Raw genomic sequence first — 19,787 nt, forward strand, 5'->3', positions numbered from 1 at the left:
AGAATCTGCCTTTGGCTCATGTCATGATCTCAGGATCCTGGGATCAAGCCCTGCATTGGTCTCCTCACTCAGTGGGGAATCCGCTTGTCTTTCTCCCTTTCCTTGTGCCCCTCCCCCTGCTCATGCTCTGTCTCTTAAATAAATAAAAATAAATAAAACCTTTTAAAAAAAGGAAATCCTACCATTTCCAACAATTTGGATGGACTCTGATGGCATTATAATAAGTGAAATAAGTCAGACTGAGAAAGACAAATACCATATGATCTCACTTATATGTGATATCTAAAAACAGAAAATAAAAATCAAACTCATAGATACAGAGAACATATTGTTGGTTGTCAGAGGCAGGGGAGGTGGTGGTGAAATGGATGAAGCTGGTCAAAAGGTATAATCCTCCAGTTATAAAATTAATAAGCCCTGGGGATACACAACATACAATGTGGTGACTATAGCTATTAATACTGTATTGTATATTCAAAAATTGCTAAAAGACTAGATCTGGAAAGTTTTCATCACAAGAAAGAAACCTTGTAACTATATGTGATAATGGATATTAACTAGACTTAATGTGGTGATCATTTTGTAACATATACTAAACCACTATTTTGTGCACCCAAAACTAACAATGTTACATGCCAATTATCTCAATAAAAAAAGTCTATCTTTAGCCTGCTCTTTTAAGATACCACTTTTATCAATGTTAAATTATCATATGAAGGTATATTTCTAAATTTTTCAATTCTGTTCCCTTGATCTATTTATATACCAGTACCATGATGTTTTAAGTGCCATACTTTATATTATGTATAATTATATGAATTATCGAGTAGAGCTAACTTCTTCTCTAAGAAGAGATTAACAAGATCCAGAGTCATAGTTAACAAAATATAATATATAATGTTGAGTATACAATTAAAATTATTAGAAATAATTACTAGTAAAAGATTATTAGAAATGCAAAAAAAAAAAAAAAAAAAAAAGATGAGAGAAACTCACTTACTAGAAACACCAACAAATGATTCAGGTGTTGAAATTAGCAGGCAAAGATTTGAGAAATTTAGGTACTTTAAAAAATAATCAAAGGCAAATCATGAAATCAAGAAATAAAAAATTCACTAGAAGGATCTACAGCAGATTAACACAATAGAAGAAAAGATCAGTACAGGACAAGTCAACAGGAATCACCCACTGAGGGTCCAGAGAGAAAAAAGACTGGAGAAAAAAAAAGGTAAACAGAGCCATAATGATCTATGAGACATTATCAGTCCAACATACATGTAATTGGAGAGTCAGAAGAGAAAAACAAGGCAAAAAAATTACTTAGAGGGCAGCCCTGGTGGCGCAGCAGTTTAGCGCCACCTGCAGCCTGGGGTGTGATCCTGGAGACCCAGGATCAAGTCCCATGTCGGGCTCCCTGCATGGAGTCCGCTTCTCCCTCTGTCTGTGTCTCTGCCTCTCTCTCTGTGTGTGTCTCAATGAATAAATAAATAAAATCTTTTAAAAAAAAATTCTTAGAGTCATTGAGCAAAATATTTTCCAAATTTCATTAAAAAAAAAAAAAACAAACAAACCCACAGATTCAAGAAGTTCAATGAACTATGTTACCCAAGTAACATAAAAACAGAAGGCTAGGGGCACCTGGCTGGCTCACTTGGAAAAACGTGGGACTCTTAATCTCAAGAGTTATGAGTTCAAACCCCACACTGTGTATAGAGATTACTTACATAAATAAAACTTTAAAAACAAAGAATACTATACTTATAATCATTATAACCAACCTGCTGAAGACCAACTATAAGGAAAAAAAAATCTTAAAAGCAACCAGATTCTCTTCCCCACAAAAGGCACATTATACAGAGGGAAACAACAATGAGAATCAGAGATTACTTCCCATTAATAACAATGGAGGCAGGACAACAAAACAGTTTCTTTAAAATCTGAAAGAAAGCTGTCAGTCTATAACTCTATACCCAACTAAAATCTTTCAGAATTATGGGGAAATAAAGCTTTGGGTCTGTTTTTTGTTTTGTTTTGTCTTTCAAGAGAAACAAAAGCTGTGAGGATTCTTCACCAAAAGACTTGGGCTACAAAAAAAGGTTAAAGCAAAAAAAAAGTTAAAGCAAGTTCTTTAGGGGGACAAAAAATTGATACTAGGCAAAAACTTCTAACCACAGAGGAATGAAGAGTACTATAAATAAATAAATTTGGAGGTAAATAAAGATATTTTCATTTAATAATTTCTTTAAAAGATAACTAATCATTTAAAGAAGAAAAAGCTTTGTGGTTTTAATGCATGTAGAAATAAAATATATGACAACAATAGAAAAAAGATGTAAAGGGAAAATGGAAGTATCTAGCTGTAAGATTTTAGCATTATTTGTGAAATTGCATAATTACTGGAAGACTGTAATAAACTCTTTTAAAAGCATATTGGAAATCTTAGAACAACCCCAAAAACAATAAAACAGTAAAAATAGTATAGCTAATAATCCTATAATGGAGATAAATGGAATTCTAAAAAGCAGTGGAGATACATGGAATACTAAAAAAATATAAAACTTGTCCAAGAGAAGGCAGGAAAATAGGGGGGAAAAGGAAGAATAGATGACAAGGTAATAGATTAAAATCTAATAATTACATTCAATATAAACAGTCCATGGAGAAGTCAGCAAACTTTCTGAAAAGATTCAGACAGTAAACATTTTAGGCTCTATGAATCATATACAGTCCCTATCACATATTATTCTTTATTTATTTGTAACATTTCAGCAATGCAAAATCATTCTTAGCTTGAGGCTGTGGGCTGGATTTGGCCAGCATGCCACAGATTGCTAATTCCTGATTTAGATACTCAAAGGCAGAGATTATCAGATTAGATAAAAAAATAGAACTGAGGGCAGCCGGTGGCTCAGAGGTCGAGCTTCTGCCTTTGGCCCAGGGCATGATCCTGGGGACTCGGAATCGAGTCCCACATTGGGCTCCCTGCATGGAGCCTGCTTCTCCTTCTGCCTGTGTCTCTGCCTCTCTCTCTGTGTCTCTCATGAATAAATAAAATCTTAAAAAAAAAGAAAATAGGACTGAACTATATGCTGTTATATGAGATACACTTAAAATAAGTTAAAATAAAAGATGGAAAAAGATATGCCACAAAGTAACAATAAAAGAAAGCTGAAGCAGTTATATTAATAAATAGAATGCAAAGAAAAAAAAAAGAATATTACCAAAAGGAACATTTCATAATAAAGGAGTGTCAATTCAGCAAGAAGATATAGGAATCTTGGAGTACCTGGCTGGCTCAGTTGGAAAACCATTCAACTTTTTTTTTTTTTTTTTTTAGCATGCAATTCTTGATTTCAGGTTGTGAGTTCAAGCCTCACACAGGGTGTAGAGATCATTAAAAATAAATAAATAACCAAACAAACTTAAGGAAAACAAGGACATAGTAATCCTAAATATACATGCATCTACTAACAGGATTTCAAGACACATAAAGCAAAACTGACAGAATTGTGTGGCGAACGTGATAACTGCTACACTATGGAAACAGCTATCAAAACTGACAGAACTGTAACAAATCGACAGCTGTATCTATAATCTTCAACAGTCCTCTCTCAGTAATTGATAGACTAAGTGACCAAAAAAAAAAAAGATACAGAAGAGTTGAGCACTCTTACGAAACACTTAACCTAACTGATAATCACTCTATCCAACAATAGTGTAACACCCTTTTTCTTTCAACTTTTTTTTTTTAATTTTTATTTATTTATGATAGTCACAGAGAGAGAGAGAGAGAGAGGCAGAGACACAGGCAGAGGGAGAAGCAGGCTCCATGCACCGGGAGCCCGACATGGGATTCGATCCGGGTCTCCAGGATCACGCCCTGGGCCAAAGGCAGGCGCCAAAGCGCTGCGCCACCCAGGGATCCCCACCCTTTTTCTTTCAAATGCACATTGAGCAGTCACCAAGATAGTGCACATTTCAGGTCATAAGTTTCAATAAATTTAAAAGGACTGATATCACAGAGTATGTTCTCTGACCACAACAGAATTAAATTATGAATTAAGTTAAAAATGAATTCTCAAAAAAAAAAAAAAAAAAAAAAAAAAGACTTCTCAGAAGGATCTGAAAAAGTCCCCCTAAATTTTTAAGTTAAAGAACACTCTTCAAAATAGCGCACGGGTAAAAGAAAAAAGGGAATTTGAACTCAAAAAAGAAGAGAAAATTAAACCCAAAATACACATTAAAAAGGAAAGAATCAGATCAGTAATTAATGAAATAACAATCAAGGCAAAGGCAAACTGTAGAGAAAAATTAATAAAACTAAAAGCTAGTCTTTGAAAACACCAATAAAATACTGATGTATTTTAGAATACATATACAATCAAGAAAAAAGACATAAATTATTGACATCAGGAATTAAGAAGAGGGCATTACTATAGATCTGACAGGCATTAAAAGGATAATAAGGGAATATTATAAACAACTTTATGCTAATAAATTTGACATCTAAATGGAAATAAATGAATTTCTTGAAAGACACAAATTACTAAACTGATTCAAAAAGAAATGAAACCCCCAAAAGCCCTAGATCAATTAAAGAAATTAAAGCCTCCCCATGAAGAAAACTCCAAATTCAGATGGTGCATTTACTTACTACTGCTGCTGTAACAAATATAGTAACTTAAAACAACAAATTTATTATCTGACAGATATATATGTTAGAAGTCCAACAAGGGTTTCACTAGACTAAATCAAGATGTCAGCAGGGCTGTGTACCTTTCTGGTGGCTTTAGGAAAGAGTCTATTTTCTTGCATTTTCTAGCTTCTAGAGGCCTCTTACATGGTTCATGGCCCCCTTCCTCCATTTTCCTTTTTTTTTTTTTTTTTTTTTTAAGATTTTATTTATTTATTCATGACAGAGAGAGAGAGAGAGAAAGGGCAGAGGGAGAAGCAAGCTCCATGCAGGGAGCCCAACGTGGGACTCGATTCTGGGTCTCCAGGATCATGCCCTAGGCTGAAGGCCGCGCTAAACTGCTGGGCCACCGGGGCTGCCCCCTTCCTCCATTTTCAAAGCCAGTAACATTTCATTTCACTAACAGGAGTATGCACATTCCATTCTCACATCTCCCTCTGATCCTGATTCTTCAGATAATCAAAAATAATCTCCCTACCTCAAAATCATTAACTTAATAACATCTGCAAATTCCCTTTTGCCACATAAGGCACCATATTCACAGGTTCCAGGATTAGCATGTAGACATCTCTGGGGGGTCATTATTCTGCTTACTACAGATGCCTTTGTTGTTGAATTCTATCAGACAATAGAGGAAGAAATAATACAATTCAGTAAATTCTTCCAGAAAAGAGAAGAGGATGCATTTCCTGACTTATTTTATAAATTAAGGTGGAATAAAGACATTTTCAAATAAAGAAAGCTGAGTATTTATCATGAGAAGACGCAAACTGTAGATGCAGAAGGAAGATCTTCAAGTTAAAAAGAAATGACACCAAATAGAAATTCAGATCTCAAGAAGCAAGAGCAATTAAAAATGGTATATATGTGGATAAATAAAATGTATTTGCAAATAATCCAATAATGTACTTTTTCCAGATTCTTTTTAATTCCTTTGTTTCTGTGGATTTTCTGCTTTTTAAATTTTTATATTATGCTTTCTCTTTCTTTCCTAATTTAAGATTTGTATTATTATCTCATTGATTGTAAGTTTTTCCTGTTTTCTAACACATAAAATTTTTATCTTTATAAATTCCTTCCATAATTCCTTCTACTTCTTTTCAATTTATATATTTTCATTATTTTATTAGAAGCATTAAAACTGTAACTTTGCCCTTAAAGTCTTACTTTAACTAAATCCCATGGGTTCCAAAATGTAGTGTTATCACAGAGTACCAGAAATTCTTTACTTTTATTTTTTTATTTTTATTTTTTTAAAGATTTTATTTATTTATTCATGAGAGACACAGAGAAAGAGAGAAAGGCAGAGACACAAGCAGAGGCAGAAGCAGGCTCCATGCAGGGAGCTCGATATGGAACTCAATCCTGGGACCCCAGGATCATGCCCTGGGCCAAAGGCAGGCGCTAAACCCCTAAGCCACCCAGGAATCCCAAAATTCTTTACTTTTTTTTTTTTTTTTAAGATTTATTTATTTATTCAGAGAGAGAGAGGCAGAAACACAGGCAGAGGGAGAAGCAGGCTCCACGCAGGAAGCCTGATGTGGGACTTGATCCCGGGTCTCCAAGATCACACCCTGGGCTGCAGGCGGCACTAAACCGCTGCGCCACCAGGGCTGCCCCCAAATTCTTTACTTTTGGATTGTATTTCATCTTTGATCCAGGAATTGAGACAGATTTTATAAATTGTTGGTAAGAGTAACTTTATTTTTCTGATTTTTTTTAAATATTTTATTTATTTATTCATGAGAGACAGAGAGAGAGAGAGAGAGAGAGAGAGAGGCAAAGACACAGGCAGAGGGCTCCATGGAGGGAGCCCGATGTGGGACTTGATCCTGGGACTTCAGGATCACGCTCTGGGCCAAAGGCAGGCGCTAAACCGCTGAGCCACCCAGGGATCCTGATTTTGTTATTAAATCCTAGCTATATTTCATTGTGTTCAGAGAATGTGGTATATCATTTCTTGTTACTTGGACCTTATTATAGCCTAATATTATGTCATTTTTCCTGATTGGTCTATGGACACTTGAAAAGTACATATATTTGTTATTACTAGGATACAGAATTGAATATATATCAATTAGGTAGATTTGATGGAGTGTTTCATCCTTACTAAATTTGTCTACTTGGCTTGACTTTGACTGAAAGGGTTAATTAGTGTCCTCTACTACTTCCTTCTTCTATCTGCTTTCCTATTTGCTCAAGGAAATTTGATGCTATAATATTTGATATATGTGTATTTACAACTATGTTATCTTCATTTTGAAATGTATGCCTTAGAATTACATACTACCCTTTGCCATGTTTAATGGTGTTATGTGGCCTGAATTTTTGTCTGTTTTTAGTTTCCATTTGTCTGGCATAATTTATCCATCCTTTCATTAAACTTTCTGAGTCACTTAAGTATCTCAGAGTCTCTGAGTGCAAAGAGTTGAGTTTTCCTTTGAGACTCAACCTAAAAGCCTTTTTCTTTTGTGAGTTAAAATTCATATACATTTATTGATAGGACATAGATTTGTTTTTTGGTCTTAGCTTTATCTTGTAATTGTTTTGTTCATTTGTTCATATATGTGTGTGTGTATGTATCTGTGTCTTAAATCTTAAGTCTTGGGGTGCCACGGTGGCTCACTCAGTTAAAGCGTCTGTCTTCAGCTCATGATCTCAGGGTCCTGAGGATAGAGCCCATGTCAGGCTCCCTTCTAGACAGGGAATCTGCTTCTTCCTCCCCCTCTCTCCCTCTAACCCCCACTTGTGTTCCCTCACTCTCTCAAATAAATAAATAGAATCTTTTAAAAAATTCTTAAGTCTGGTAGTACTTAAGTTATTTTTGTCTCTCTCACTACAAGTTAAGTTCTAAAAGGGATGATTTGTATGTGTCTGATTTTTTTCCCCCACCAATTTATTCATAGTTACCTAGAAGTATGCTTGTCACATAGTAGGTACTCAAAAATATTTGTTAAATCACCTCATCAAACCAAAGTTCTGACAAGAGAATCATCAATATTTCCCTCAAAAGAATACTATTTCTGTTCTCTTCCCCTGGCAAAAGTCTGAGCATATGGGAAATGAAAAATGATGTATTGAATGAGCATAAGAACACTGGTTAGAAAGGAGAGGAGCAAAAAAGGAAGACCTTGAAGTTTTGAAACCAACACTTACTCACTTGTAACTTATTGTAGGGTATTCACTTAGGCAACAATATCAGGATAAAGAATGCAAATATTCATATGACTATGGAAAAAAAGGACATCAATTAGGAACCAAAAAAATCAACTTACACTGGCCATGGCTTTTTAAGAATTCAATGTATTAGTCCTCTTCTTAGTTTCACTTTAGAAGAAATTCACAGTCCAAGTCCAAAGAAAATGTTGCTGGATGAGAGGGGTTTAAAAAAAAAGACATGAGATGATCTTGCTTCTTAGATCCTGAAGTGCTAATATAGAATGACATTTTTCTTCCCTCTTCATATCTCCTATGCCCAGTCCCCATACACATAAAAAGTAAGAGGGATATTGGACAAATCCCAATCTTACTCAAAACAGGAAGGAAGCCAGGGATAATGGGATGGATTCAAGAAAGACTGGGTCCAGGCTTTTCAGCAGGACAGATTTAGAGAGGCAGACCAGTGTCCCTATAACAAAAAGGTCCCAACCAACCTATTCAGACGTCTACTGACAAGATCCTCAATGAGTTTAAGAGGAAAAGGAAATGGTCATTACAAAAAGATTAAGGAAATAGAAAACGATCTAAAAGACCTACTGAATAACTCATAGGAATTTCAAAAATAGAGACTGATGGAACACAGACAAAAAAGAAGAAATAAATAGAACAAAAATTTCCTGACCAGGGCGCCTGAGTGGCACAGTCAATTAAGCGATAGAGTCTTGATTTTGGCTGAGGTCACAAGCATCAGCCTACAGGGCAGCCTGAGTGGCTCAGCAGTTTAGCGCCGCCTGCAGCCCAGGTTGTGATCCTGGAGACCCGGAAACTAGTCCCACATCGGGCTCCCTGCATGGGGCCTGCTTCTCCCTCTGTCTGTGTCTCTGCCTCTCTCTCATATTCTGTGTCTCTCATGAATAAATAAATAAAATCTTAAAAAAAAAAAAAAAAAAGAATCAGCCTACATTGGGCTCTGGGCTGAGCCTAGAGCCTGCTTAAGATTCTCTCTCTCGGGCAGCCCCCGTGGCGCAGCGGTTTAGAGCCGCCTGCAGCCTGGGGTGTGATCCTGGGGACCCGGGATCGAGTCCCACGTCGGGCTCCCTGCATGGAGCCTGCTTCTCCCTCTGCTTGTGTCTCTGCCTCTCTCTCTCTCTCTCTCTCTCTCCATCTGTGTCTCTATGAATAAATAAAAAATCTTAAAAAAAAAAAAAGATTCTCCCTCTCACCTCCCTCCCCACTCAGCTCCCCCACACATGTGCACATGTGATCTCTCTCTCTATATATATAAATATATATATAAAATTCCAGACCAAATGAATACTTGAGACTTTAGTTTGGAGTACTGGTGAGAATTTTAAAAAGTACACCTGGAAGCATCCTGGAAAATCTTCTGAAATTTATTCCTGAATACAGACAAAAGACCTAAAAATCCTGTAATAAAGAATTACAAAACCAATGTGTCTAATCTTTTTTTTTTTTAAGATTTACTTATTTATTTATGATAGACAGAGAGAGAGAGAGAGAGAGAGGCAGAGACACAGGAGGAGGGAGAAGCAGGCTCCATGCCAGGAGCCTGACGTGGGACTCGATCCCGGGACTCCGGGATCGCGCCCTGGGCCAAAGGCAGGCGCCAAACCGCTGAGCCACCCAGGGATCCCCGAATGTGTCTAATCTTTTAGGGAAAAATACATACATATGTAGGCATATATGTATGCACATAAAGAAGGTGAAAGTATTTGTAATAAGATATTCAAAGTGAGGGTGCCTGGGTGGCTCAGGTGGTTGTACGTCTCACTCTTGGTTTTAGCTCCGGCATGATCTCTGTGGGATCAAACCCCATGTGGGATGGCTTGGCCCTCTCCCTCTGCTCCTCCCCCTGCTCACTGTTCCCTTTTTCTCTCTCTCTGTCAAATAAATAATTAATTAATTAATTAATTAATTAATTTTTAAAAATGCTTTGAGTGGCTGAAGAATCATAGACAACTTTTACTTTAAATAAAGTAATATAACAAGGAATTATAAAAGTTTTTATGAACGTTTCAGGTAAGAAGCAGCTCCTAATCATTAGACTGATTTTGGATGAGCAAGAGTACCATTCTTTCCTCCTACTCTAAGGTGTTTCTAAGGAGAATGGCAGAAGTAGTGAGGTATAGAAGTATGAAGGACATCTGAGTGGCTCAGTGGTTGAGCATCTGCCTTCGGCTCAGGGCATGATCCCGGAGTCCTGGCATCAAGTCCCACATCGGGCTCCCCATAGGGAGCCTGATTCTCCCTCTGCCTGTCTCTGCCTCTCTCTGTGTCTCTCATGAATAAATAAATAAAATCTTAAAAAAAAAAAAAAAAAAAGAACTACGAGACACGAGGCCTTTCCTAAGTAATCTCCAAACCCAAAGTGGAGCTGAAGTCACCCCAAGATCAAGAATCCCAAGCTCTTAACTAAGTCGGCCAGGTGCCCCTAACCAAGACTTTCTTGAAGCTCAACATTGTGTGACCTTGTGGGTGATGTGGAGTGCGACAGTGTCTGTGACCATGGTAATTATGACTCTTTAACATTTGGTGATATGCTTGAGTTCTTCAGATAAGTGTTGGGGATGAGGGCTAAGTGGGCATAAAGTCAGTTTGTGGTTGGGGAGTGACTGTTCGGTTTGTTTTACTATATAATATATATGTGGCTGTGTCTGAGGTTGTGTGATGATGATTAACGTGTGTTGGATTGTCTTTTTGTCTTTGGTTGTGTGAATCTACAGGTGAATATTGGAAAGTCTCCCTTATTGCCTGACTCCGTGAGCCTGAGTGTAACGGCTTGTGTAATTGTGCTTTTTTCCTTTTATGCAAGTATATGAAGCTTACACAAATAGCCACCCGCAGTCATGGTCACCATCACATACAAACTCCATTCACACAAATGGTCACGCAGACAAACTGCCACAAAAGCACGATCCCGAACCCAGTCGCTATCACCAGAACCAAATACACTCAGTCCAGAGACAAACTCATAGTTTCCTTCACGCACTCAAAACAACCCAACCTATCCTCCCTAAGCAGCTCCCGCACTTTGGAGGCCTAACACTCCAGATACTCCTCTTACCCAGGCCTGGAGCTCCAGGATTCCTTACCTTAGCATCCTCAGGAAGGGCGCTGGTCCAAACTCGGATTCGCATTCCAGGCGAGGCCGCGCGCCTAGCCTTGCACGCTCTGCTGGTCGGGTAAAGTCCTCACCTGCCTCAGCCGCCGACCATTCCACAGACGTTCCTACCGGAAGTAGCTTTGCACCGCTGTGTCCTCTGGGAAACGTAGTCCGAAAGGAAAGAGCCCAGGCGCTGAAAGAGGTAAACCTTCCGCCAGGTTTCGGGATGCACCTGCTCAGTTTCACGCAGTCCTGGAGTGACGCTACAACCTCTTCGTTTCCAAGGCTCAGTGCCGAATTTTGGGTCTGAATTTGGGACCTTGGATTCCTCTGATGGAGGATTTCGAGCCTGGCACTGTGGCTGTCCCTACCCCCTTCAAGGTGGACGCGCACGTGCTGTAGTTTGAGAGAATTGTTGTCTGATGCGGAGGGATCCGGCCTTCGTCTGTAAGGTGGCGGTGCGAGATTTGTTTTGAGTCCGAAGAGGGTGAGGAGTCTCAGGGTGCCTGAGTGAGGATATTGGTTCGTGAAACGTTCTTGAGGCCGTTGGAAATAGTGGAGTGGTTGTGCTGTTTACCCGTGTGGGTTCACGCGGTGAACTCGGCCACGTGCAGGGATTGTGTAGTGCTGTGATCTAACGTGGTTTAGGAGTGAGGGGACTGTGTGATTGATTACACGTGCCTATGGGCGGCGCGACTCTGCGGGCAGTGAGCTTGTAACGTTCTGTGGGAGGCTGTGTTGGGTCCACCTATGACTAGGAGCGGTTGGCTGCGGTGGGTGTCTGTCGCGAGAAGGGAGGAGGTTGGTCTCCCTGAGACCGGGATGTGTGTGTGTTTGTCTGTGTGAACCCTGATGGATGAAACCGATCCCTGGGCCAGGCAGAGCTGACCCTGATCCTTACACTTATGCGTGGGAGAGGCATGAAGCGACACTGTGAGCTCTGTGTGTGTGTGAGAAACCAGAGTTGACTGAGAGGGTGGAAGCCAGTACAGATTATCTGCTAGAAGGGGCAAATCTAAAGATTTTTTTTAACCTTAAGTCCAGAAACCCTATCTCAAAGTGCCATGTGAAGAAATGTATCGGTGAGAACAAGTGGTTGTGTTCCTGGGTCTGATCCTTGGTCACATGTATGCGTTGGTTGCACTTGGTATTGTCAAAGGTGTTGAGTGAAATGTACAAGTATGGGAAAGTGGTTTGTGATTGTACTCATCTCTAAATGAATTGTATGATAGTGCAAGGGTAGGTGATTAAACATTGTGACTCTAAGGTTGATAACGTGTCGGTTTTAAGTGAGTACGATTGGGAGATCACGTGAGATCTGGTAAATTTGTTTTTGTGTGTTTGAATGCAACTGAAAATCTGGATTTTGGAAGATAATGTATTTGGTTGAGATCTGAATATAGTAACTATATAAGAGACTGAAATATTATGTGTGAGATTGAGTATGAGGTGATACCTACTCTAACCTTCTTTACCTACCTCAAAAAGATGATCGTTAAGCTTCCTGAAGCATAGATTTTACTTGAAAATTAAGTTTCCAATAGAAATTTTTAACAATCTAAGTAACTTGAAACATGGATTTTAAAAATATGAAATTATTATGAATGCAAAATGATCATGAAAGAATTTTTTAAATCTCTGTTATAGGGTAATTGGGAATATGGTTATTCTTTGGTGGAAGTGAAATAGATGGGAAGTCTTTTTTTTTTTTTTTTTTTTATGATAGGCACGCAGTGAGAGAGAGAGAGAGGCAGAGACACAGGCAGAGGGAGAAGCAGGCTCCATGCACCAGGAGCCCGACGTGTGATTTGATCCCGGGTCTCCAGGATCGCGCCCTGGGCCAAAGGAAGGCACCAAACCGCTGCGCCACCCAGGGATCCCTAGATGGGAAGTCTTAATTCTTACTCTGTATAAGTGAAAGAGTTCCAGTCAAGTGAACAAAAGCCTAACTTGAATAATAAAAGGTCATGGACTGTCAATCAATTCTCAGACATGACCCAGTATGCAGACCCAGAACCTCTTGAGTGAAAAGGTTACACTGCCAAAAATTTATGCTGATAGTTTTCCCACATGCTTTCCCCAAAAACCCACAGCTTTTACCAGGGTGACCATACATTGAGGAAAAGGAAATAATTAGACCTTAGACACTGGCTTTGAGCTGACACTAATTCCAGGAGACCCAGAACCTTACTGGTCTACCAGTCAGGGTAGGGACTTAAGGAGGTCCGGTGATCAGTGTTGTTTTAGCTAAGGTCCATCTCACAGCAGATCCAATAGGTGCCTGAACCCATCCTGTGGTTTCTCCTCCAGTTCTAGAATGGATAATTGCAACAGACATACTCAGCAACTGTCTCTCTGGCCTGTTGAGTGAGGAAAGGACAACTGCAAACTACTAAAACTGCCTCTATCTAAAAAAAATAAAATAATAGACCAGAAGAATACTGCATTCCTGGAGGGACTACAGAGATTAGTGCCACTATTAAGAATTTTGAAGAGGGGCTCTTAGGTGGCTCAGTGATTGAGCGTCTGCCTTTGGCTCAGGTTGTGATCCTGGGGTCCTGGGATCGAGTCCCACATCAGGCTTCCTGCAGGAAGTCTGCATCTCCCTCCGCCTCTGTCTCTGCCTCTTTCTGTGTCTCTCATGAATGAATAAATAAAATCTTTTAAAAAATTTAAAAGAACTTTAAAGATGCAGGGGTGGTGACTCCCACCATATCCCCATTCAACTTGCCTATTTGGCCTCTGCAGATAGAGAAATCTTGGTGAATGACAATGGGTTATCATAAGCTGGTTGTTGACTCCAACTGCAGCTGTTTTACCAGATGTGATTTCATCAGTTAAGCAAATTAACACATTCCCTGTTACCTCCTATATGATTACTGATCTGGCAATTTTCCCCCTCCATCCCTGTTAATAAAGACAACCAGAAACAACTGTTTTCACTTGGCAAGAACAATATACCTTCTGTGTTCTATCTCAGGGGTACATCAGCTCTTCAGCCCTATAATTTAGTTTGCAGTGATAATAATTTAGTTCACAGGGATCTTAATTGTCTCTCCCTTCCACAAGATGTCACATTGGTCAGATACATTGATGACACTATGCCATTGGGCCTAGTGAGCAAGAAATGGCAACCACTCTAGATTTGCTGATAAGACCTCTGTGTGTCAGGTTTGGAAAATAAATCCAACAAAAAGTTAGAGGCCTACCTACCTCAGTGAAATTTCTAGGAGTCCAGTGGTGTGTGGCATGTCATGATATCCCTTCTAAGGATGAAGGATAAGTCATTGCATCTGGCTCCCACAACTAAAAAAGAGGCACAAAGCCTAATGAACCTCTGGATTTTGGAGGCAATCTATTCTTCATTTGGGTGTGTTACTTCAGCCCATTTACCAAGTGATGTGAAAAGCTGCTAGTTTTGAGTAGGGCCCAGAACAAGAGAAGGCTCTGACTCTGCCGCAGATCCAAAAAATACAAGCACTTTGCCTCTTGGGCCATAAAGCCCTGTATCCAAGGTTGTTTGAAATATCAGAGGCAGGGGCACCTGGGTGGCTCAGTTGGTTAAACATCTGCCTTGGACTCAGGTCATGATGTGAGGGTCCTGGATTGAGCCCCTGCATTGGCATCCCTGCTCAGTAGGGAGCCTGCTTCTCCCTCTCTTCCCTGTGTGCTCTCTCTCCCTATCTCTTTCTCTCTTCCAAATCTTAAAAATATCAGAGGCAGATAGTGATGCTGCCTGGAGCCTTTGACAGGACCCTATACATGGGTCACAGTTCAGGCCCTTAGGCTTTTGAAGCAGTCTTGCCATTCTCTGTAGTTCTCACTTTTTGAGAAACAGTTTTGGCCTGCTACTGGGTCTTAGAGACTAAACACTAAACCATGGGCCACCAAGTTACCATCATAAACTGGGTGTAATCTGACCCAACAAACCATTAATAGGGCCCAGAACAAGAGAAGGCTTTGGTGTGTGTAGGGTGTATAGAGCAGCACTCATAAAATCGAAGTGGTATATAAGTGATTGAGCCAAGTACGCCCTGAAGGCACAAGTAATCCTACTGGTCAGAGCTTTGAGCAGTGCACCTGGTTGTTGTTGTTGCTTAGAAGAAAAAATGATCAGATGTGCAATTACATACTGATCCACAGGCTGTGGCCAATGGCTTGGCTGGGTGGTCAGGAACTTGAACGTGATTGGCAAATTCATGTGAAGGAAATCTAGAAAAGAGGTACAGAGCTCTCTTAATGTGTAAAAGTGAAGCTATTTGTGTCCCATGTTAAATGCTCAGCAGAGGAGGATTTTAAGAAGGTGTATAGAATGATCCCGTCTGTGACACTACATGATTTCTTTCCTTAGCCACCTTTGTCATAACCCAATGGGTTCTTGAACAAAGTGGCCGTGGTGGCAGGGATAGCAGTTATCCATGGGTTCTGCAACATGAGTGTCCACTCATTAAGGCCAACCTAGTTACAGTCACTGCTGAATCCCCAATCTGTCAGCAGTAGAAACCAACACTGAGTCTCCGATATAGCACCATTCTTTGGTGGCAGGTTGATTACATTGGACTGCTTCCATTACGGAAGGAGCAATATTTTCTTTTCCTTATCAGAACAGACACTCTGGATACAGATTTGACTATACTGTACATAATGCATCTGCCAAAATTACCATCAGTGGATTTACAGAATGCCTTATCCACTATCATGGTATTCTAAACAGCATTACTTCTGATCAAGGAACTCCTATCACAGTAATTGAAGCACAGCGGTGGTTCAATCCTCATGGAATTCACTGGTCTTAACAAGTTCCCCACCATTTTGAAGCAGCAGGCTTGGCAGAATGGAATGATGTTTTGAAGACTCAGTCTCAATGCCATGTAGGTAGCAGTATCTTGCCGGGCTAGGGCATGGTTCTACAGAAGGCTGTGTATGCTCTGGTATCAGCATCCACTTTCTGGTGCTGTTTCTCCCAGTCAGGATTCATAAGGCTAGGAATCAAGAGGTAGAAATGGGAGTGACACCGCTCACTACTACCCCTGGTGACCTAATAGCAAAATACTTGCTTCCCCTCCCCACAGCCTGTGCTCTGCTGCACAGAGGTCTTAGTTCCAAAGGGAGGAATGCTTCCACCAAGAGATACAATGATTCCATTTAACCATAAATTAAGCCTGCTACCCAATTGCTTTGGGTTTCTCATCTCTCTGAATCAAAACACAAAGAAGGGAGTAAGTATGCTGGCTGGGTTTATTGATTTTGACTATCAAGGAGAAGTTGGACTGCTACCCCAAAACAGAGATAAGGAAGAGTATATAGAGAGTATAGGAGATCCTTTAAAATGTCTCTTAATATTACCATACCCTATGATTAAAGAGAATGGCAAACTACAAACTATAAAAGTGGGATTATTCATGGGCCAGACACCCAAGAATGAATGTTTGGGTGACCCCACCAAATAACCATGACCAGTTAGGAGCTTGCCGAGGGCAAAGGAAATATGGAATGGGTGGTAGAAGAAGGTAGTTATAAATGCCCACAACAACCATGTGATCAGGTTCAGAAATTAGGACTATAATTGTCATGAATGTTTCTTTATTTTGTTGTGTTTGTTTTGCTTGTGTTTGTATGTATATAAATATCTTTGCTCCTTTTTTATACTGTTATGTAATATGATGTATTGAATTTACAGTATGTACTATTAACTTTACATCATAATATTTAATTTGTGGGATATAAGGGAGAAAAGTAAACATGCAAGACTTTGCATCCTCCTCTGGGGAAAGGATTCATGTATTTTTTTGTTTTATGCAGGATAGTTGTGTCATGTTAAGTGGAAATATGACCTTGTTATTGTTTTTATTCAGATATTAAGTATGGTTTAGGGAGATGAATATAGGTGCCAAGGAGACAAGGGATGGACTTATAATGCCTAATTTTATGTAACTTGGCTGGGCCACTATGGTCAAATATTTAGCCAAATATCGTTCTGAATGTTTCTGTGAAGGTTTTTTTTTTTTTTTTTTTAAGATTTTATTTATTTATTCATGAGAGACAGAGAGAGAGGCAAAGACACAGGCAGAGAGAGAAGCAGGCTCCCTGTGGCGAGCCTGATGTGGGACTCGATCCCTGGTTCCAGGATCATGCCCTGAGCTGAAGGCAGGCGCTCAACCCCTGAGCAACCCAGGTTTCCCCTGTGAAGGTGTTTATTAAATGAGATTAACATTTAATTTAAATTAGAGCAGATTACCCTCCAGAATGTGGGTAAACCTCATCCAGTCAGTTGAAGGCCTTGATAGACTAAAGGCCGCCTTCTCCTTCTCTTCAACTGAAATATCAGTTGAAGGCCTTGATAGACTAAAGGCCGCCTTCTCCTTCTTCTCCTAGGATAGAAAGGAACTCTGGCAGCAGAGCTTTTGGCTCAAACTGCAACTGTTCCCAGGGTGACATACTGACCTGACCTACAGATTTTAGATTTAACAGACTTGCACAATCTCACGAGCCAATTCCTTAAAATCTCTTTCTTAACCTCTCTTCTCTCTCTCTCTCTCTCTCTCAATACACACACACACACACACACACACACACACATCCTGTTGTTTTTGTTGCTCTGGAGAACTCTAATACAATGTATGTACTAATTTAATCCTCAGGAGAACTGTGAGGAAGGTATTACCATTCCCAGTAAACTATGTAGGCAAGCGAGGTATCAAGGGCTGAAATAAGTTGTGAAATGTCACAGATTTCCTGAGAGATGGAACTAGAACTTGAATTCCAAAGCCCTTAATCTTTAACTAACTACCAGATTCTACTATTTTCTAACTCTATATCTTCTGGTGTATTTTACTAAGCCATTCCAGATGAGTATCTCTCTTTGACAATTAAATTGAGGCCCAAATCATAACGATAATAGTGTGGTCTGTCATATCTTATTTAACACATTGTCTATTCCAAAACATTTTTTTTACCCATTATTATCAGGAATTCTTTTTTTTAATTACTTATCTGACAGAGAGAGAGTATGTGAGCGCACACAGGAGCAGGGGGAGAGAGAGAGAAGCAGACTCCCTCCCTGCTGAGCAGGGAGTCAAATGCAGGGCTTAATCCCAGGACCCTGAGTTCATGACCTGAACTGCAGGCAGATGCTTAACCAACTGAAGCCACCCAGGCGCCGTTATTATCAGGAACTGTTCAGTGAACATCCTTGTTTCCTAAGACAAAGTATCCTAGAAATGGGATTTCTGTATAAGACATTGCACATGCCTACAGTATGTAAGAAACTGTGCCTATGTACTTGGAAGAAACACAGATGAATTAAGATATAACTGCTACCTTTATGATGTTCATAATCCAACCGGGGAAATAAAAGTAGGTCAATGGCAGAGCATGACAAAAACCTCTGGAGAAGTACAGATGATAAACCATGGGAGTTGACAAGAAAGAATTCTAACTCTAGCAATATGTCCAACTTTTATGAATTCACGGGAACTCTTTGAGTGTGAATTTTCCTTAGTCAAGTTTATGCCCTATAGTTTTGATTCTCTTGATGTTGGATCTAAAGGGAAACTATGAGCACAGTAATTCTCTCACTGATTACCACAGGGCATTATTGCTAAAGTTTCAGAAGTAAAATAAATTCTTCCAAACAAAGGGTTGCAGAAGGGGAGGTGAATGGGGGAATAGGGTAACTGGGTGACAGGACATTAAGGAGGGCACATGATGAGATGAGCACTGGGTGTTATACTATATGCTGGCAAATTGAATTAAAAAAACAGTCTTCCATCAAAAGACATAAAAACAACTAGAACAGTGTTGGAGACTCTTAGCTCTTTTCTAGGCAGAACACCCATAGGTATGCTTGGAAACAAGTAGTTTGTTAGAAGGGAACATAAGAGAAATCATTCAAAGTCCACTATATTTAGAATATGCTGAACTATAAATCTAACATAAAGACCCACAACAGAGGGTTTTTTCAGCTATTTTTTTGAAGAACTTCCCTTTAATAAAATTTCTTAAAACATAATCTAAACTCAAGACATTCTTGGTTCTTATAAAGAATGGGAAGTGTAATTATTAAAATAAATTTATATAAATTATGGAAGTATACATAGGACAAAAAATCAGTATAACAGACTAGAATTCAACAATGTTAACATTTAGAGGTATAAACCCATATATTTTTCTTTCTATTGCTGATGTTTGGCATTTTATCCATAATGATATATATGTACCTTTCAGTAAATGGAATGGTTGTACATGTTGTATAGTAACCTGCTTTAGCTACTGTCAGTGTATTATGAATTTTTCTATATTTTTTGATTAGTCTACAATTTAATTTTTAGTGACCACTTAATACCTTATTGTGAGGGAGTTCTGATATCTATTGAATTTGTATATTCTTGCTGGACTCAGCAAGCTGATCCGTGCCAGAGAAATTCTTCTATGTTCTGCCTTGCTCCCACATCTGGCCCACCTTCCCCTTTCTTCCAGGGTCATATGGGGCTAGGGTTTGTGGAGTTGGAATGTTTTGTCATTTGCAGGACTGTCACTTCCAAAGATGTCCATCAGGTTCTCCCAGGTGAAGAGCGAGTGCCTGAACCCTCTTCAGAAGGATGTAACTACAAGGGTGAGATGTTGGAGCCTGGTTTTGCCCATTAAGAATATTTTCCTCATTATTTATAGTCTGCCTATTGGAAGTATCTTCCTTCAGTAGGAATCTCAGGAGAGCCTCTGAAGAACTGATTTGGCATTTGTATAATTGGAAACAAACAACTGCATTTTGTTGTTACTGGGGCTTCATTTACTTGAAACGTAAGGTGACTT

The 19,787-nt window shown here is 39.4% G+C and overlaps 1 protein-coding gene across 19 annotated transcripts in view; it reads right to left on the reverse strand.

Moving 5' to 3' along the window:
* Positions 1–19,787, reverse strand: part of ZNF461 (zinc finger protein 461) — a 52,171-nt gene that overhangs the window by 23,655 nt on the left and 8,729 nt on the right. For 6 of the 19 annotated variants that reach the window (XM_077905554.1, XM_077905091.1, XM_077904892.1 and 3 more), the window contains one exon: positions 10,966–11,482. The exons of 1 other annotated variant lie outside the window; for it this stretch is intronic. In XM_077905554.1, coding sequence (XP_077761680.1) covers positions 10,966–11,010 — 45 coding nt within the window. In that variant the 5' untranslated portion in view covers positions 11,011–11,482. Of the gene's footprint in view, positions 1–7,968; positions 8,062–10,965; positions 11,483–14,189; positions 14,283–19,787 lie in introns of all 19 variants that reach the window. 12 more of the 19 variants (XM_077905504.1, XM_077905247.1, XM_077905377.1 and 9 more) reach the window with 3 other exon arrangements.

The sequence above is a fragment of the Canis aureus genome, chromosome 1, assembly GCF_053574225.1.
Source record: "Canis aureus isolate CA01 chromosome 1, VMU_Caureus_v.1.0, whole genome shotgun sequence".
Taxonomy (NCBI): Eukaryota; Metazoa; Chordata; class Mammalia; order Carnivora; family Canidae; genus Canis; species Canis aureus.